Source organism: Recurvomyces mirabilis (genome assembly GCF_035927965.1).
Source record: "Recurvomyces mirabilis strain CCFEE 5264 chromosome Unknown scaffold_13, whole genome shotgun sequence".
Taxonomy (NCBI): Eukaryota; Fungi; Ascomycota; class Dothideomycetes; order Mycosphaerellales; family Teratosphaeriaceae; genus Recurvomyces; species Recurvomyces mirabilis.
The window spans coordinates 103,491-123,338 of record NW_027041947.1 but is presented as its reverse complement, the minus strand read 5'-3'; the positions used below and the strand labels follow the sequence as shown (position 1 = coordinate 123,338).

The window sequence follows — 19,848 nt, the reverse complement described above, 5'->3', positions numbered from 1 at the left end:
TGTACTAAGGGAAGTCGTCCTCGTGATCGTGCCGACTCGAAAGGATTTCCGGCGATTACGGTTTTTATTAGTCTTTGCACAGGTCGGATTACTACCGCACCTAGTGCTCGTCACCAGTATGCACAAATATATATATTTGGTAGGGTATACGCCAGCCCATGACTGGAAGTCTAGGGTGGTGAAGCACAGGTGGACTTCGTGTTGTCTCGGCATGTGGAGGTTCCCACTCACGACTACCTAAAGCCTAACTAGGCACTGCTACCACAACAGACAATCCTGTCTCTCAGCGGCTGGCTCGCATCGTCACTATCGAGTACCTGCGAGAGCGTTAGCCCACCGAATATATCACCTGCTGTTCTTACGCCCTTGCTACTCACGCGATGATCCCACCAAGCGCAAGGAGTATACCGACCATACTGCCATCCTGTAAAGACCGTCGACTGTGAATCCATCCTATAGCAATGATCAAGCAAATTTTGGCATGTCCAACGACTGTACTAGCCACTGGACCCGCTCCGTCGACGATCTGGAATTGCGTGATGTGGAGGCCACAGGCTAGGAAACCACTCTGCGTTGTCTGTCAGCTTAACAATCATGGACTAGGTGCATGCTGTCGAACACATACTAGCAGTATAATAGCCCAGATCGAAACCCCGACACTTCGCCACACGGTAATGTCGTCGGAGATGGGGATGATGTAGAGCATGACCAGCACACTGACAGGCGATTGGTTCAGCAATAGCTGTGCACTGCCGCAGCCGGTGGAGTCATGATACTTCTTGATCATGACCGTGTACGTCGCGCTTGCCACCAGACTGATGAGCGCGAAGCAGATCCCCAACAGCGACGTCCGACTACCATCCGTGGACACCCCGTCGACATCCGCAGTTGCGGCAGTATCGAAGTACGACACCACTCCCACACCAGCACAAACCGGTATCAACGTCACAGCTGCAAGCACTGGTATCCTCTTCTTCAAGATGATGAACTCCATGTCCGCGACTATAGGCGTCACCAGGACTCGCGCGATCTGGTAGAAATGGATACTCGAGTACGCCAAACTGGCATTCGTAAGCACAACGGCAGCTATCATGGCTACTGCCAACGGTAGGATCTTGAGAACACTGAGGGCCTTGCGCTCAAAGAGGTGGAGTGGTGGTAGTGAGACGGAGTAGAGTGCTAGCGCTGTGATGGCGAAGTGGATAGCTGCGAACGTGACTAGTGCGTGTCGGAGGTTGGTGTCGGAGAAGATGAGTTTATTGACGAAGACCTGTGATTGATATTTGTCAGCACGCACGCTCCAGTTCAGCATGTGAAGAGACTAGACTGACGAGGCCGGCGGCTGATCCTATGTTCACTGCGATGGCGAGGCAGGAGTTCATGGTGAGGGCTTTGCTTTTGACTTGTCCTGGTATGAGCTCCGGACGTGGCTCTGGTGGCAGGAAGGCTTCGAGCTCATGAGCGTCCGTTTCACCATCTCCAATCACACCGTCATGCTCCTCGACTTCTGCAATCATAGTCAACGATGTCATAAACATTCAGACATGAGAGGAGTGATCTGGGCCTGCAACGTGTGAAGTGTGAGACGCGTTCTTGTGGCGCACATTCTTGAAGTCCTTGCATGATGCATTGCCACGTGACAAGTTTACAACTACGCTGCTACGTCTTCATGTGCAGGTCGTTCACCTGCGTTCTCTTCTGCGGCTTCACCATCTCCATCGCCTGCTTCTGCCCAACCTCTGCGCTTTCGAAGACTACCGACGTTGTATAGCAAGTCGTCGAGTAGCTTGGCGTCAACCGTCGCCTCTTCTGCTGCATCACCCAAGCACTTCAGTCTCGTCTCCAAGTTGTGCTTTTGTTCGCTATGCACATTCCAATTCGCACCAGCGCCATCTTCACAATGCAGCCGGAACGCCTGCAAACGACTCTGGCCAGTCTCGCGCGCGTCGAGCGACAAAACCATGCTATCACCGACACTAGCAACGTCCAGGACAGGATGATCTAGGGGGATGTGCGTGAGAACGGACTCTCCGTCACTCTTGAGACGAAGGCGCTCTGTCGGCACGACCAGTAGTCCAGCATATCGCTCCAAAGCAATGGCAAGCGCGGTTCCTGCTCCAGTATCGGTAACACACGGCACCGTCCATAGACCAGACACCACAATCTTCAGTGCGGCATTATTAGGCGCCACATCACTACCAGAGCCATCAGGTATGCCAGAAATACTAGGCAGACAATCATTGTTAAGAGGCACTTTCCGATGAAGCCTTCCAGCATGCCAGTCCCAAACACCAAGCCAGTCGTCACCACCACCGCTGACAAGGTACTTGGTGCCAGCGATAAGACATAACTTGCTAATGAACTCCTTATGGCCTAGACAGAAGTTCTCGATGATATGAGCCTGCGGTGGCCCGCGCGAGACCCGTATATGTTCATCTCGATCGGCCGTGATGATGTACCCTCGACCTTTGACGTCAGCTCTGTGTGTGGCGAAGATGATGTCTGTTAGCATTGAGACATGGCCGAGCAGTAGTTGGTGTTCGAATTTGAGGGGTTCTTTCTTGGTCGAGAATTTCTTCTGCTGCATTTGCGCTTCTAGCGTTTTGCGATTCCGTACGGTATGTACGGTCAGATTGGTTGCCGAGGGCTTGAATGATGGCTTCTCTGGATCCGGTGTAGGTTCTTCTGTTGCTCCTGTGGTCACATCTGGTTCTGCGGGCTCGGATGGTATGAGAGGCAACGAGTACACGTCGCCGAATTTGTCGCCGCAGATGATAGTCGTATTGTCAGGTAGCACTTCGAGAGCACATGGTCGCTTCGGCATAGATCGCTGGCTGAGCTCTTGTAGCTGGCCTCCTGCAATACTGAAGACTCGGACGTGCTTGTCGTCGGTGACTGCTACGACGTATTCATTGTCTGGAGATATGGCAAGCTTGATAACCACAGGCCGATTCTGTACCATGACCTTGTTTGTCTTTTGTTTCTTCTTTGGTCGCTCATCTTCAGCGTCTTCTCGTTGTGGTGCTGCTTGCGTCTGCAATGTCATCAGTTGAGTCTGAGGTATTATTCTTTGACGTGTCTGACTCACATCTTCGCCAGCAGACCATGTCGAAAGCACTTTACCATTCGCTGCATCAACAACACTTAACTGTGAGCCACAGGCCACCACGAGTTGGCTGTATTCGCCACCTGCACTCTGTAATGCGGCAATACACTGGTACGGATGCTGCATTGCAATGAACAATTCTCATATCATGGCTTATCTCGCGATGGTAGCATGCTCAGTGCCAGGAAAGTGGCCAATGACAGCTGCACTCTGCATCTTTAAAATCTCATATCAGAGCCCTGAAAGCTTCGGATCGGCGGAGCGGCCGATTGTTGCTATTTCCGCTCAGCCCTACGAATGAAATGGTCCTGGTTTTCGACAATGTAAATGTAGTTCACTTGCTGGAGGATCTTGGGTTGTATGGACCATAGGCACGGAAGTGACATTGACATGGCTCGGCCCAACGTTATCTTAGTTCTATACGATGGTCGTTCCGTCAGTGAGACAAAGTGAGAGTGACGTCCATCTCGTTGCAACAACAAAAGCGCCGGATGGAATCTCAGCGAAGACATTAGATCATCTAAAGAGCACACAGTCTGCTGCTAATGATTGGCCTCCATGAACTCCACTCTCGTGGCGGGGTTTTCTTTTTTGTTGAGACGGATGGCTGTGCTTACAGAATCTGATGGTGCTCCGTAGAAAGATCTCATCGGCCGGTCCCGAGCTGCAGCGGGCGATGAACCTTCGCATGAAATGTGGTGAAGACGAAAGCAAACTGCAGATCACTTTACAGCGTTTTAACGCCGCGTCACAGACGACACTCTGTTGCCATCTCTCCACTCCTCGACGACCTCATTCACCATAGTGAGGGAGACAAATATTACAATCCTCCTATACGGTAAGCGCCGCCACTCTTCGCCCTTCAGAAGGTGCATGGAAGGATCTGGCAGCTTGCCTTGCCTGGCTACTGCCTCTCCACTGCATTCTCCTGCTGACAAAACTCTCCAGCACTTTTCACACCTGTTCCCAGTAGTTCACGTGGTACACTATCTTCTTCGCGTCTTGTTCTAGACAGCAGTCCAACCCCGCCTGTTATCAGGTTCACTATCTACCCGACCCCACCACACCAATAGTCGGTTGCCAAGATGGTCAAAGAAACAGCGCTATACGACACCCTCGGGGTATCTCCCGATGCCAACGAGGATCAGCTCAAGAGGGCGTATAAGAAGCTTGCCATGAAATGGCATCCCGATAAGCACGGTGGCTCAGATGAAGCCAAGATCAAGTTCCAGGAAATCAGCTCCGCCTTCGACACAGTCAGCGACCCGGAAAAGCGCCAGGTCTATGATCAGTACGGAAAGGAGGGCCTGGAGCAAGGCGGAGGCGGTGGACATGGCATGGCTGCTGAGGACATCTTCGCCCAATTCTTTGGTGGTGGTGGTGGAGGTGGCTTCGGCGGCATGTTCGGCGGCATGGGCGGTGGGATGCGAGAGCAGGGACCCAAGAAGGCGCGAACGATTCACCACGTGCACAAAGTCGGCCTCGAAGATATCTACCGTGGCAAGGTCAGCAAGTTGGCTCTGCAGAAGAGCGTCATCTGTTCCAAGTGCGATGGTCGTGGTGGTAAGGAGGGCGCGGTCAAAACATGTACTGGCTGCAATGGTCAGGGTATGAAGACGATGATGAGGCAGATGGGTCCTATGATTCAGCGATTCCAGACTGTCTGCCCGGATTGTAATGGTGAGGGTGAGACGGTACGAGAGAAGGACAAGTGCAAGCAGTGTCTTGGCAAGAAAACCGTGGTGGAGCGGAAAGTGCTGCACGTGCACGTCGACAAGGGTGTGCAGACGGGTCACAAGATCGCTTTCAATGGCGAGGGTGACCAAATGCCTGGTGTGCAGCCAGGTGACGTCGTGTTTGAGATCGAGCAGAAGCCACACCCACGCTTCCAGCGCAAGGGTGACGACCTCTTCTACCACGCCGAAATCGACCTTCTCACAGCTCTGGCCGGTGGTGCCATCTACGTGGAGCATCTCGACGACCGGTGGCTGACTGTAGAGATCATGCCTGGCGAGGTTATCGCACCTGGTGAGTAATGAAGTCTGAGGCGATCAAGCCGAGTCAATGCTAACAGTGTCATAGGTGAGGTCAAGGTTATCCGCGGCCAAGGTATGCCATCACACCGACACCACGACCACGGCAACCTCTACATCCAGTTCGAAGTCAAATTCCCAGAGCGTCTTCACGGACCCAAGGACGAGGATGGCTACCCAACAGCAATGACCCCGCAACAAGTCAAGGCTCTCGAATCTGTACTCCCACCAAGACAACCACAGCATGTCCCACCTCCGGACGCCATGACCGAAGACTACTCGCTTGAGAAGGTCGATCCGATGCAGGAGGGTGGCCGTGCTCGCGGCGCCACGGGTGAAGATGACGATGATGAGATGCATGCGGGTGGTGAGCGTGTGCAGTGCGCCAGTCAGTAGAGTGACTATGGCATCCCTTACAATGTCCACGAGCATCTCAGCCGGCATCGGGACCGATGGACCAGGCGGACGAACCAGCTCGCACATACGCTTGGCACAAGCCGTGGGAGTACGAGTATAACGATTGCCAACAGTGAACGTGTGCGTGCTCGTCCACCTACAGCCGCACTGGAAGCTGAGGCAGCGGGATAGATGGTGTTCATGTTTTTTATGACGAGCTGAGCATGAGAGCATGGATTTTGGCGTTGGGTTTTGCTAGCGTGCATCGTCTGCTTGTTGCTGGGTGAGTTGGAAGGCGGCGGTGTGTAGATCTGCTGTGTTCTCATAGATACCTTGCCCAATTGATGTTTGTCTGAAGTTGTAAACTCGCGTTTCTTCGCGAGGTTTATTATTTGGTCGAAGGTCTGTGCGCTTTACGTCCTTCTTCGTTCGGTCAGCGCTGAGGGAAGATGCGCGGGAGGATGAGTATATGCATATCGCAGTCAATGTTGTCTGTCCTGCACTAGTGTGAACACCTGGCCAACATCGTGCGCTGCTCATGGCCGAAGGATGCATCATCGTGATCGCCAATGCATGAGGTGATCGGAATTTCGAACCATTTCACCTCTGCCCAGAGCTCTGAATTAGTCATGCACAGATATATTTCTTACCAAAGGGTGTAGGCACTGTCGGTGAGCTAGTATACGCCCCCTTCCTGGAGTCGAGGGAACACGGCACTGATCTTGAGGACCCAGGGCTGCCACGAAGACCTGGCGAAGGAGTTGATGTCGCAGCAATAGACGATATATGCCATTGCTGGCGGAGACAAGGTCGAATCAGACGGTGTAGTGAATTGCTTCTGGAAATATAAGCCATGTTTCCAGGAATGTCTCCGAATGGAGAAGAGATAGGTACGCCTTTTTTGTCGTCCTCAAGACCATGCACACCATACCCTTAGGACCTATGAACCACACCATCAAGACACCCAACCGCCACCTTCCACATGTTCGCCCTCAGGCAAAAATGACACACCGCAATAGAGATCCCAGCGCACCGTAGAAGGCACCTACCCTGAACAAGTCCTGACAGCCCAATGACCCCAGTAGATATCATCCACGCCTTCCCCCTAACCGAACAACCCGGCTACCAAGTCATCCTCTCCTGCCTCGACATCCTCCGCCCCCACCTCCCATACTCGCTCCCCCTCTACCGCCGTCTCCAACTCGGCCGCTTCTTCGAATCCTCCGTCATCCTCTCCAATCTCCGGAAAGAAGACATACGCCTGAACGTCTTGCCACCGGGTCAAGGCGAGAGACCCGGAGTCGACGTGAAAGGCAACGAAGGCTGGCGAAGCCAGAGTGGGAGAGACGATGCTTTGCTTAAGCATTGGGTCATTGCGTTCGTAGATCGAAGTTCCCGGCCTGAAACCGAAGCGTGGATGTTTGGGACGTGGGAGGCGGGGAGTGTCACGAACCAGAGTGGCGAAGAGGAAGAGAAGATCAAAGCACTAGTCGAAGGCGTCGTGCGTGCTACTGCACGCCTTCCCCTACCACCTAGTATCCATCAACAGGGACCCACCACCGCTTTCAAACAAGATAGCCACGGTAGAGACGACAAAGACTCCATAGGCTTCACCCGCACGGACTACGCCTCCCACACCACCAACAAGAACATAACCCTCTGGGGCGCCATCCACACCCAAACCGCCCACCTCCTCCAAACCCTCGGCGTCGTGCCCCCGGAATTCAAGGCCGGTGCAGTAGCAAACCACACCTTCATCTTCGACGTCGCCAGCATGCCCACTCCCCCAGACCTCCCAAAGGATCTCTACTGGGGTACTCTCTCACCCACCCACTTTCCCCTCGTGCGCTCCCGGACTCCGATCCCACGACAGGAGAAGACGATGGCCGTGCTGCCGAACCTGGCAATCTTCCCCATCCAACCCAGCAGCCCCAGCAAAGCGTCGCCCGAGCACGACCCAGTACCAAGACCAATAGCCTGGGCCTTCATAGGCCTAGACGGCAGCCTAACAACCCTACACGTCGAACCCTCGTACCGAAACCGCGGTCTCGCCAAAGCACTGACGACGAAACTTTTCCGGGAAAACATGTCCGGGTTCTGGGAAGGAGGGGCGGAGGAGACGAAATGGGCGCTTGGGTATGTGGCCGTGGGGAACGAGGCGAGTAGTGGGATGTGTAGGAGTTTGGGCGGGAGGAGCGAGTGGGAATGCTATTGGGTGAGGGTGGATTTGGGGGCATTGGCTTTGTGAAAGAGGTAAAGGGGAGAGGTCGGAAGAGAGAGAGAGCAGAAGCAGGGACGGTGGCCACGAGACGGCCTTGATGATGTTATGACGAAGGATTCTGGAAGCAGACGCCAGGCAAGAACCGATCACGATAAGACAGAATAGCCCCGTGGCGTCTCACAATCGTCCACCATGTCACTCTCGCGGCTACAGGCCGAGTCTGAGGATATGCTGTAGCACAGATGGTAGACCAATCCACGCAATGAGCTCGCAGTGATTAGGCAGGCAGGCAGGCAGACGAAACCACTCATCCAGGCAGATCTAGTCGACTAGGCGAGGCCGTGGGTAAGACTGGGCATGACAACCCTCCCGAGGGCGAACAGGGCAGGACTAGCAGAAATGTTCTTCAAGAAGGGCAAAGTCGGGAGATCACCGGCGTGAGTGGAGACGCATCGAGGAGGGAGCGAACATCCCAATCAAAAATCTGTGTAGAACGCCGAATCAGTTTACTGATCGTCTCCCGAGAAGTCCGAGAAAGGGCATGAAAGATGATCGAACGGCAATGTATGTGTATCATGAAAAAATTAGAGTTAAGTTGTGTTGCTTTGTTTTTGCAGCCATCGACCCTTTATGAGGATCTGACTTGTTAAAATGGTTTAATCATTCTGGGTTGCCGGAGGATGGTTTGGTTTGAGATAGAGGGGAGGTGAGAGATAGAAAAATGAGTGGGAACGTACCTTAGCGAAAGTATTGGGTGGTGGTTTCGTGAGCTATGTTAGTTTTCACGCGATGCGATCAGGGGCGCTGCAGAAGAGCTGAGCCGAAGGTCGTAGACACTGCGTGCATGCATTTTGATTCAATGTCGAAGTGTTGTTTTTGATGGGATAGCATTCCGCGCATCGTACCGTAGTCTTACCTACAGACAACGCTGCAGGAAAATGTCTCCCTTACTCACACTCACACGCTTAGTCGAAGAGACCAAATCCCATGTCCTCATCCTCCTCCTCTTCCTCCTCCTTCTTCTCCTCAGCCTTGGGTGCCTCCTCCTTCGCGGCCTCAGTAGCAGCCTCAGGAGCAGCGGCGCTCTGGGCGAGAGAGGGGTCCTTGGCAATGGCCTTCATCTGGGAGATGGCGGGCCACTCGTACTCGGTCTCGAGGGCGATGGCTAGCAAGTTCTTGTAGCTGTTCAGGAGGCTGTGCTTGACGGATGGGGTGGTCGGGTAGCCGGCGGCGAGGGAGATTTTCGTAATGTTCATGATCGAGGTGCGCATGCCGATGGCCACGCTGTGGTTGATGGAGGCGATGGTCGGGTAGTTGGCGGCCAAGGAGATGGCGGTGACGGCCGCGATGGCGGAGCTCAAGGCCTTGAGCAGCTGCTCCTCCTCGATATCCAAGACATCGGGGGCAAAGGTCTGGCCGTCGTCGTAGATCTGCGAGATTCCCATGCCGTAGGTGAAGGGCGAGATGTTCAGCATGTTCAGCAGGGTGGCCTCGGAGGCACCGACTTTGGTGCCCGCTTGGACGAGCTTCAGGTCGGTCGTGATTTCAATGGTACCACGGGCGATCTTGGTGGGGACACCGAGGGCCTGGAAGAAGGAGGTCTTGCCGGGCTCCATACCGGTGTTGCCGGCTGGGACGAAGACATCACCGGGCGCGACGGCACCAGCACGGGCGGGAGCGGCGACGCGGTTGGACAGGATCTTCTCGCGGGTCTCCTTCAAATCCTCGTTGGTGAAGACGAAGCCGACGTTGCCCCTGACGTGGGGGAGGAGACGCTCGTACTCGGGGTTGTCGTTTTGGAAGGTCTTGATGGCTCGGCGGACCTGACATAATCATTTAGTATCCGAATTACGCTATATCCTGCTCGTTTGGTATCCATACCATAGTGTTCTTGCCCATCAAAACGACACTCTTGCCGCGGAGAGACTGGCGGATCTCGTGCATCTGCTGGGAGGCGACATTGTCGACGGTGACGATGAAGATGGACTTGTACTCCTCCAACAAGCCCTTGAGCTTGTCGAAGTAGCCGGCCTTGGTGGTAGACTTGCCCCCCATAGTGTCGATGCAGTATAGGGTAAGGATTTAAGGCGAAGTCGAGGGTGGTGGTGGTGGTGTTGGATGTGGTTGGGTGAGCGAGTTGTTGGTTGTGATAATGCTCGTTACGGCGTTTTGGGGGTCGCAAATCTGGAATGTGCGCTGGGAACCGGAGTGCCAAGACTTGATGCCTGAGGCACACATTCTCCTGTACCATGAACTATAGAGGAAGGACAACCAGGAATCGACTGCAACAGCAAGAAACGCTGGTGTCGATGGTGGAAGAAGTAGTTGAGATTGATTACCTGGGTTGTTCAGGTAGTCGCCTTCATCATTGCCCTTGGGAAGTGGCCGGCGGGCAGCGGCTGGTGGAGGATAGTGGAATTTGGATGAGCCTCGCCATATGAACGAAGCAGTTGAAGGTGGCCATGAATTCTTTACTGCGGCGATGGCATCAGCGTACTCAGACATCACCTCGCTGGCCATGTAGATAGGACGGAGTGCTCGGTTGTATTCCAGGGGAAGCATGACGATGCGGCTCTGCTGGTCCGATCTCCGTGGGGGCAGATGTGTGGGGAGAGCTGTGGTCAGCTTAAGCTCTAACAGACCAACAGCAGTCGCAGCTGGCGTGTTGAGAAGGAAACAACGACTGCCAGACCTACACAACACTCGCTATTCAACATGGGAGGCGATGCACCCCGCCAGATGATGTCTTCCTCCTCCGCTCAATACCCACAACTCGCCCAACGACCCAAGGGCAAGCAGATCCACCACATCTACCGCGACCGTCTCGGCCAATTCACCAATGGCGGCCAATACAAGCAACAATCGCTCATGGCCAAGCTCTACGACGCCCGCCTCTCCGACTCACCTCACGTGACGCTCGAAGTCTGGTCCGCGCCTGACCAGACCCGTCCAACCTTCGCCGAGGCGACCAAGAAGAGCAACGAGTATAGCAAGGCCAAGAAAGGCGATGTCTTCGGCCCGAGCTGGACGACTCATTGGTTCCGCCTTCGGTTCACGCTGCCGCATGAGTGGATATACAAGCCTTGTGTTGAACTGCATTGGGATTCGAACAGCGAGGCTATGGTCTGGAGCGAGGACGGGAATCCCTTGCAAGGCTTGACCGGGGGTGGGGAGAGGAACGAGTGGGTCATCCCTAACCACTTCCGCGACTTTGATCAGGAGCATACCATCTATATCGAGATGGCGTGTAACGGCATGTTTGGGAACCCCACAGGTGGTGATACGATCCAGCCTCCCGACCCGAATCGCTACTTCCAGCTCGTAGAAGCGGATCTGGTGGTGGTGAATTTGGATGCGAGAGCGCTATTCTACGACTTCTGGATTATTGGTGATGCTGCGAGAGAGTTTCCCGAGGATAGTTGGCAGGAGCATCAGGCGCTGCAAGTCTGCAACGAAATCATCGACTGTTTCATCGCTGGCGAAGGGTCGAGAAGCTGTATCGAGGACTGCCGGGAGATTGCACAAAAGTACCTCGGTCCTCACGTCGACTCGGAAAAAGTATACGAGCAGGACAAATCGGACGACATCGTCAACGCCATCGGCAACTGCCACATCGACACCTGCTGGCTCTGGCCCTGGGCCGAGACAAAACGAAAAGTCGCCCGTTCCTGGTCCAACCAATGCGATCTCCTCGACCGCTACCCCGAACATCGCTTCGTCGCCTCCCAAGCCCAGCAATACAAATGGCTCGAGCAACTCTACCCTTACGCATGGGACCGCGTGAAATCGCACATCAAAAAGGGCAACTTCCAGACCATCGGTGGCAGCTGGGTCGAACACGACACCAATATGCCTTCAGGCGAAAGTCTAGTCCGGCAATTCCTCTACGGCCAACGCTTCTTCGAGTCCCGTTTCGGGGAGCGCTGTAAGACGTTCTGGCTTCCGGACACTTTCGGCTATTCCACACAACTACCGCAACTCTGTCGGTCGGCGGGCATGACACGCTTCTTCACCCAGAAACTGAGCTGGAATAACATCAATAATTTCCCGCATACGACTTTTAACTGGGTGAGTTTGGATGGGAGCCAGGTGATTTGTCATATGGCGCCTTGCGAGACGTATACCGCCGAGGCGCATTTCGGGGACGTGAAGAGGAGTGTTTCGCAGCATAAGAGTTTGGATCAGGATGTCACTAGTCTTTTGCCTTTTGGGAAGGGCGATGGTGGAGGTGGACCTACATTCGGCATGCTGGAGAAGTTGAGGAGGTGTAGGGGGTTGAGCAATAAAGTTGGCTTGTTGCCAAAGGTCAAGATCGCGGATAGTGTGGATGAGTTCTTCGATCGCATTGAGCGCAAGGTTGCGAATGGGGAGACGGAGCTCGTGACGTGGTATGGTGAGCTGTATTTCGAGCTTCATCGTGGCACGTATACGACACAAGCGAACAACAAGCGCGGGAATCGGAAATCCGAGGCGCTGTTGCATGATATTGAGTACCTTGCCACTCTGGCCACGATTCAGGGGAGGAAGGGGTACAAGTACCCGAAGAAAGGACTGGATAGTATGTGGGAGGACGTGCTGCTGTGTCAGTTTCACGACTGTTTGCCTGGCAGTGCGATCGAGATGTGCTATCGTGATTCGGACGAGGCATACGAGAGGGTGTTCAAGACGGGCAAGAAGATTCTCAAAGACGCTTTAGTTGCGTTGGGCTTTGATACCGATCATGAGAAAGCTAGTGATGACAAGCAGAAGCCCATCAAAGCCGAGTCTGTGACTCTACAGACTCTAAGCTGGCACCGCGAAACCCCGAAACACCTCACGAGCTACGATGATGACTCTGCGGCAAACGTAACCCAACTCGACGACGACATCTTCGAGCTCTCCAACGCCGACCTCAAAGTCACCGTCAAGCAAGGCGCCATCACCTCCCTCTACGACAAGAAAGCTCGTCGGGAATTGGTGCCCGAAGGCGCGACGTCGAATCAGCTCGTCATTTTCGATGATAAACCCCTTTACTGGCAAGCCTGGGACGTCGAAGTCTACCATCTCCAATCTCGGAAAGAGCTGAAACCGGAGACGAATTCGCACATTTCCGCCTCTGGGCCGGATCGAGTGGCTATCCAGACCACGACCAAGATCTCGGACAAATCCTGGATCAAAACCACCATCTCCCTCGCCGCCGCCGCCTCCGCCGCCTCCTCCGCCTCCTCAAGACTCTCGCAGGTCGAGGTCGAAGCCGAAGTCGAATGGCGCGAAACAATGAAATTCCTCAAAGTCGAATTCCCCACCACCCTCACCAACACCGAGGCCTCCTACGAAACCCAATACGGCATCGTCCGCCGCCCCACCCACTACAACACCTCCTGGGACATGGCGAAATTCGAAGTCTGCTGTCATAAATGGGCCGATTTGTCCGAGCATGGGTATGGGATTAGTGTGTTGAATGAGAGTAAGTATGGTTTTGCTACTGCGGGGAAGGTTATGAGGTTGAGTTTGCTCCGGGCGCCTAAGGCTCCCGATGCGCATGCGGATATGGGGAGGCATCATATGCGGTGGGCGATTCTGCCGCATAAGGGGGCGTTGGATGAGAGGACTGTGAGGGCGGGGTATGAGTTTAATTACCCGCTTCGCTCACTCCCGCACTCCGAGCCTAGGAAGATCAAAGACCTGATGGGTGCGTTCAAGCTTTCGGAGGACTCGGATAAGAGTCTCATCGTCGACTGCGTTAAGCGGGGTGAGGATGACGAGGACGCTAGTAATGGCGATATGCCCGCCAAAAAAGGCCGGCACGTTATCCTTAGGATCTTTGATAGTTTGGGCGGGTTTAGTAGGGGGAGGGTGTTGTTCGGGCCGGTGAAGGTGGGGAGGGTGTGGAGGTGTAATTTACTGGAGGATGTGATTGGGGAGGTGGAGGTTGGGGAGAAAGGGTTTGAGGTGCAGTTGAGGGCGTTTGAGGTGGTGAGTTTTAAGGTGGAGTTGACGTAGATGATGGGGAGGTGGTGGAGGTGGTGGGGGTGGTGGAGGAGTGCGTGCGCGCGTGCGTGTGGGTGCGGTGAGGGAGGAGGGACGAGGACGGTGGATATGGAGGGGGGCGTAAAGTGTGCAGAATGACAGGGTGATGGGGAGTATGTAAATGAGCATGTAGACTTATGTAGGAAATGACAAACACATTGATAAATTTGACTCGAATGGGAGGCCGCCGATGATATTGCGAGTCACTCACGGTATCAGCTGAACATCGCCGGCATTGGACATTCTTGTTGTCGTGTCTTGCTACTGTCCAAAGACTACACACGCTACATTCAAGATACCCATCCAATACCTATCCAATACCATCTGCACAACTTGCCCTTCATTCAAGCCAACTCGTCCTCCGAACCATCCAAACCACCAACTTTCTGCATACTCTGCCGCGCACTACTATCAGCCTTCACCTTCACGCTCTCTGATCTCAACCCTCGCCCTCCTGCCAGGGCCGGTGTTGCGGATCTTTCCCCGACTAGACTCCGTTGCTTAAGCTTCTCCACTACTGACGATGCTGCCTTTGCCGGGGTACCGGATCTTCTGCCTGCTGATGGCCGTGGCTTGGGTTTCTCTGATGCTGTTGATAATGAAATCGCGGGTGTCACGGGCCTCGCCACGACTAGATCTCGTTGCTTGAGCTTCTCCACCACTGACGACGCTGGCTTGGCTGGTGGGGTTCTAGCGGACTTTTTGCCTGCTAATGGCCGTTGTTCAGCTTTCTCCGATGCCGTTGGCACTGACTTCGCTGATGTTGCAGCTCTAGTATTTATTTTTGCCGGCGTAGTGGACTGCGTTGTAGCGAGAGTCTTCTGCTTTGCATTTTCTACTATTGCTGAGTCCGCTTGCGCTGGCGTACCAGCTCTGCTGTAGCCTAGCACTGGTGTGCGCTCGATTCGCTGCATGAACGACGGACTCGAAGACCTGGTCGCCGAATTGTTCACGCTTGTCTGATTCGGCGCCTTCTCGTGTACGGCAGATGAGTCCTGTTGCTGCGCTACAGCCCGCTCTGCTTCAGCGACCTGGGCGATGCCATGATCCCTCGCTGGAGAACTCTCCGGCTCACGGTTCACATCAGAAATGATGCTCGCATGAGCTTCGATCGGCGGCGCAGTGTCGCCAACCGTCTTCGGATCTTTCCGTGACTTGGGTCGAGTGATCTTCGGACCCATCAACTGACGCTGGAGGATGTCTCCGCTTGTAGACGGTACCTCATACTGGGGTGCTGCAATTTCCTGATTGTTTTCTAAGAAGCTCGACGGCAACGCATACTCTGTGATGCCTTGAGGCCCCTTTGGCTTGTTCCTGGCGCCTGGAGGACGTCCAGGTGGCCGTCTCGGCCCCAGTGCACGTTGGTCCGCCTGCGAAATGATGCCATTCTTCGGTGGGCGACCAGGCTTGCGTCTCAGTGAGATTTCCCTTTGCGCCATGAGCAGATCCGGTATCCAGGTGTCTGTGACTGCAGCCAGTTGACTGTTCGGCATCCGAGCGGACTCGTGCTCAAGGGCAGGTGTTGCAATATCTGGCGTGTTGCTAGCAGTGGCTGTAGTGTCATCGTCTGCTGCCATAAGACGAGGGTCAATTGCAGCCGAGGAGCTCGTACTCCTGTCTGTTCCTGGCTGTTCTGCCGCGTCGTGTGCAGTTCCTGCCAACAGCGCAGGCTCACTAGCCATACCACCCTCAGGAGCGGTCAACTCTACATTAACTGTGGTCTGCGGCTCATTAGAATTGCTTGTTCGATCCTTCAGCGTCATAACGGCTTCCTTCGTACGGAACGTCCATATGTCCCTGCGACCCGGCATTTTTTGGAACTCACTACTTGTGGCAAGATGTGCCCGCAATGTGCGCTTCCATCCTTCACCGCGGGACTTGAAGTATGGAAATTTGTCTTTGAGATACGCTTGCATCTCTCGGACTTCCAGGTGCTGCGACTGGCTCGACTTAAGTGCCATCGTGATCAGATCGGTCCAGGAGAATGGAGGGGCTTCAGCACTCCTGCCAGCTGTAGACGGGATGCTTACAAGTCGATCCTTGATGGTCGCACCCGGAGGCGACAGGCTTCGAGCTGTGAGATTTGGATATGCAAAAGAGGTAGGCGCTACTGTTCGAATTACAGGCTTCGAATCATCCTCCGAGCTGACCACAGTCATGTCGTCCTCCACCATATCGTCTGGCATGTCGAGAAGCTCTTCCACCTGTGCTGGTGATGCTGCCATGAGAGTAGACCTAGGCATATTGAAGTACGGCATCTTCTGTTGACTGTATCGTGCTGGTGTGCTGTACATAGCAGGCGCTGGGGCAGCCATGAAAGGTGAAGAAGCTGGTAGCGGAGTCTTGAATGGTGTCGCTGCTTCCACAGGCGTGGCTGGTGGACGAGAGGTGGACGCACGGGCAGGAGTCGTGGCTGAAAGATGAAATGTGCGCCCCGGCTGCTTGACATACCGTGTTGGATCTCTTGGCCGCCATTCTTCCGTGGTTTGTTGCGCCTCGACGGCGGAAGGAGGCGGGTTCAGCAGCTCTGGTATCTCGCTAAGTGTCGGTCTTCGTGACAGCTCTCCATGCACTGGTGTGTGGGTAGGTAGGCCATGGATGATCGGGAGTAATGCTGCTGCTGGCTCGATGTTGCTGTGCAGGGCCCTACTGATGGAAGGTCTCACATCAGAAGCATGACTCAATGGCTTTACAGGACTAGATAGTAAGGTCGATGTGCCAACACCGTAGTCCACCAGTCCGGAGTTCCTGATCATGTCTGGTGAGCTAGCCATTTGAGCTTGGAAAGCGTTGGCCGACATCATAGAGTCTTTGACAGGAGTTGTAGATGCCGAAATCCGATCGAGTGGACCCTGACCCAGCTTCGCGAAATCAAAGTCCACCTCCTCGTCCGATATTTCCTTGTCTTGTGCTGGTTCCTTCGGCGAGCTTCTGACTTGATCAGTGCTGACGTTGGCAAAATCCAGATCGACTTCTTCATCAACCTCGTTGTGACCGTCCTCCTTCTCGTGTGCATTGCGTAGCAGGCTGGTGAAGAGGTTCATCGGCCCAGGGTGGCCATCGACTACTACGCTTGGTAGCTCGATAGCCCTTTTGCCACCGTTCGGTATACGCCGCATGCCATTATCCATCGCTTGGCGCAGCAAAGCCCTAGACTGCTTCGATCCGCGCTTCTTCTTTCCAGACAGTGGTGAAGACCAGGTGGCTTTGTGTTTGCAATATTGCGCCCAGTAGCTGGCAATTGATGCAGGCGTACGGTCAGGTAGCTCTGCCGCGATCGTTTTCCAGTCAAGATTGACGTTCCGGAGCTCAGCAATGCGTGCATGTTCTGATTTGGTGTACTTTCTGATTGCCATCGAGCGGGCTTGATGGCTGCTCGGAGGTGTGACGGCAGTTGTCATACCGCTCGGAGACCCAGTGATGGTAGGATGTTCTGTGTCACTGTTGATCTTGCTCACCTCGCCATGGGCATCCGGGTCCTGCTCAGCTGTCCTTGAAGTCCGCTCCGAGCCAGTGCCTCCTGTTAGGGCTGGGTCGATTATGCAAACATTGTCCTCCGCAGCTTGATCATCATCCTCAAGGGCCTCGTGAATATTTATCTCATGGTCTTCGTCTTGTGTTGATGTAGGGACAGGTACATTCATCATATTTTTAACCTCCGTGAGATGTTCGTACCGATTGTTCAGTGACTCCACAGTCCGGCCGGGCAATGCTTCGGCAATCTCTTCGAAGGTCAATCCTTCCTCGTCCTTCATCCTCATCAGAGCAAGATCTTCCTCGCGGCGCTGCCTTAAAAGACCTCCCATACTGTTTCTGCCTGCAGGACCTAGTCGGACTTCATCCTCTGGATGGCATTCCAAGAAAAGATACGTGTATGGATCGTCCTCGCCGTCGCGCATAGCCTGATGCCGGTGCGCAAGGGTACGGACATAGCGCTTCTGAAGGGCAAGCCATGTCCGTTGTGGAAATTCCTGAGCCAAAAGCTCCCAGGGTAGTTTGTCGATTTCCCGTAGCTTGATAATCAGCTCGTCTTCTTCCTTCGTGTATGGTCTTTGATGGTTCCCCGGTGCCTTCAACGCCGCACGCCGCTTTCTGGGTTTCGCCGGCAATGCGACAATGCCAATGAGAGTATTGTAATGGAACTCCACAGACTCGTCCGTCTTGCCCGGGAAGTGCTCAGCAATGCGGCCCCAGGTGAACTCGTGGTCTTCTCGTAATTGAACAAGCAAATCACCCTGTTCTTCTGTGAAGATGTCGGATATGTCAGCCTCCGGAGGCTCCTCGAATGTAAAGCCCTGCTCGACCAGTGCACTGCGGCCTTCGCTCGACTGATTGTTCAGTCGTTTGGAGTATCTACATTGCACGCCATAGTGAGACCGTCCAGGAAAGAATCGACCTATCCGCTCCCATGGTAGACAATCGATCTCTTTCAATTTAATGATAAGTGCATCTTCCTCTGTCGTGAATGCGCCAGATCGAAACCCAGGATAGGAGACAGTCCGAGATGTGTTCGCTGGGTACGGGTCACCTCGAACAACATCGTCTTCCACCGCTTCATCTTCCGACAACGGGTCAGGTGTGGGTGGTAGTAGCGGCCTCATTAGGTCATAGCGGTACCAGTACATCCCGCAGGCATTGCATAAATTCTCGCGATCTGGACCGAGGCGCCAGGCAGTGGTCACCTTGATGAGGCAATGCGCGCACTCGCGTATTGCTGCAGTTTGGTCAGGGGTATTTTCTGCTCCAGACAGTCCTTCGCCCGAGACAGCAGTATCAGTGTACAATGCTGTTCGATTCCCGATGACAGCTTTGTCTTTCCTACGTGTGCGCACCCCCGGCTGCTTTGGATGATGCACCGGGGCCCATATGGACTCTCGTGGTCCTCTCCGGCCTTTTGGTGGCGATAGTATGTCCGACAGCTGGACTAGCTGCGGTCTTGGTTGAGGATCTGCAAGACGTCTTCTCTTGAAGGCAGGCAGCTCAGGGTAGTCCCAGGATGAATCACCTCGCGACACTTTCGATTTACGTTTCGTCCTGTTCTTGTTCTTCTGACCGACATATCTCGCGAGCTGGTCGGCAATGTCTTTGCCAAGTTTCTCTATCGCGTTCGAGTCGATATCGCGGCCAAGTCCAGTAGCGTGACTCAGCTCCTGCAAGCTCTCTTGCAACGCCGGCAGGCTTATGACATTCGAAGACAACGTACGATCTGGATCCTGCGAGTCCCGGACATGCCAGTCTTGCTCAGCAGGTGTAGCTAGAGGCTTTGGTAAAGCCGTGTTGGACGTTGCATGGATCAGCTTCCGCAACTCGGGGTCTACATTAGAGAGATCCACGTTCACGGATGCTTCCAGGACGGATGAATCATGGTCACTCTCGTCTTCAGGCCCTGACTCAGTATCTTGAGCAATATCCTGATCGTAGCCATTGGCGAGTTCGTCCACATCAGAGTCGCTGCTATCCGACTCTAATTCATCATCATCGCCGTCGTCACTAACATCTCCGTCGTCAGAGGCGCTGTCGTCTTCGTGCTCAAGCTGAACAGCAAAGTCTCTCACTAGCTGTAGCGATCTACTGCCCTGCCCAGGATCGGCCTCATGGAGCATGTTACGAAGGTGGCCATTGTCAATGACAATTTCTCCAGTTTCGATGTCGATTTGATCACCAACATCGGTGAAGTCGCGGGAGTACTTGGCAAATATGTGTTCAAACCGGCCTCTGAGACGCTGATCATTCGCATTGCGGTCCCGCCTGAGCTCCGGACTGTCGTTCTCGGGCCCAGATTCGTCGGGATCACCGTCATCCTCCGCCCACCCCTCGGGCGGAGTCGCGTAAACCTCCTCCTCCATCTCCGCGTCGCATGTGTCTGATGAATACTGTGAAGGAGACGCCATCACGACGCTCCATCTCGTGTGGTGGAGATCGTGCTTACCAATATGTCGAATGATATATGCAACCGCGAATTGCAGAAACGCGTGCTGGTAAAGTGTAGTCGACGCGCTTTCCCCGGATTCTTGGCGCCACCTGTGGCGGTAACCCTAAGTCTCACATGTTTCACAGCACCACGACTACATGCACAGCGCAAG

At 54.3% G+C, this 19,848-nt stretch overlaps 6 protein-coding genes across 6 annotated transcripts; 3 read left to right on the top strand and 3 right to left on the bottom strand.

Annotated features, from left to right (window-relative positions):
- Window positions 1–283: 283 nt before the first annotated feature.
- Window positions 284–3,232, bottom strand: TRM82 (tRNA (guanine-N(7)-)-methyltransferase non-catalytic subunit trm82; the record flags this gene model as incomplete). Its single annotated transcript, XM_064838061.1, has 6 exons — window positions 284–317; window positions 378–568; window positions 626–1,270; window positions 1,332–1,507; window positions 1,687–3,034; window positions 3,089–3,232. The coding sequence occupies 6 exons, from the start codon at window positions 3,230–3,232 to the stop codon at window positions 284–286; spliced, it is 2,538 nt and encodes an 845-aa protein (XP_064694146.1).
- Window positions 3,233–4,191: 959 nt separating this feature from the next.
- On the top strand, window positions 4,192–5,535 carry YDJ1 (Type I HSP40 co-chaperone; the record flags this gene model as incomplete). Its single annotated transcript, XM_064838060.1, has 2 exons — window positions 4,192–5,134; window positions 5,189–5,535. 2 exons carry the CDS (start codon window positions 4,192–4,194, stop codon window positions 5,533–5,535), a joined length of 1,290 nt encoding a protein of 429 aa, XP_064694145.1.
- A 1,072-nt stretch (window positions 5,536–6,607) lies between these two features.
- LTS14_005361 (uncharacterized protein) lies at window positions 6,608–7,783 on the top strand (the record flags this gene model as incomplete). Its single annotated transcript, XM_064838059.1, has 1 exon — window positions 6,608–7,783. One exon carries the CDS (start codon window positions 6,608–6,610, stop codon window positions 7,781–7,783), a length of 1,176 nt encoding a protein of 391 aa, XP_064694144.1.
- Window positions 7,784–8,721: 938 nt separating this feature from the next.
- Window positions 8,722–9,811, bottom strand: RPP0 (ribosomal protein P0 (A0) (L10E); the record flags this gene model as incomplete). Its single annotated transcript, XM_064838058.1, has 2 exons — window positions 8,722–9,579; window positions 9,638–9,811. 2 exons carry the CDS (start codon window positions 9,809–9,811, stop codon window positions 8,722–8,724), a joined length of 1,032 nt encoding a protein of 343 aa, XP_064694143.1.
- A 660-nt stretch (window positions 9,812–10,471) lies between these two features.
- AMS1 (Glycoside hydrolase, 38 vacuolar alpha mannosidase) lies at window positions 10,472–13,738 on the top strand (the record flags this gene model as incomplete). Its single annotated transcript, XM_064838057.1, has 1 exon — window positions 10,472–13,738. The coding sequence occupies one exon, from the start codon at window positions 10,472–10,474 to the stop codon at window positions 13,736–13,738; it is 3,267 nt and encodes a 1,088-aa protein (XP_064694142.1).
- Window positions 13,739–14,109: 371 nt separating this feature from the next.
- On the bottom strand, window positions 14,110–19,656 carry LTS14_005358 (uncharacterized protein; the record flags this gene model as incomplete). The annotated part of the gene is made up of 2 exons (XM_064838056.1): window positions 14,110–19,299; window positions 19,321–19,656. The coding sequence occupies 2 exons, from the start codon at window positions 19,654–19,656 to the stop codon at window positions 14,110–14,112; spliced, it is 5,526 nt and encodes a 1,841-aa protein (XP_064694141.1).
- Between the last annotated feature and the right edge of the window lie 192 nt (window positions 19,657–19,848).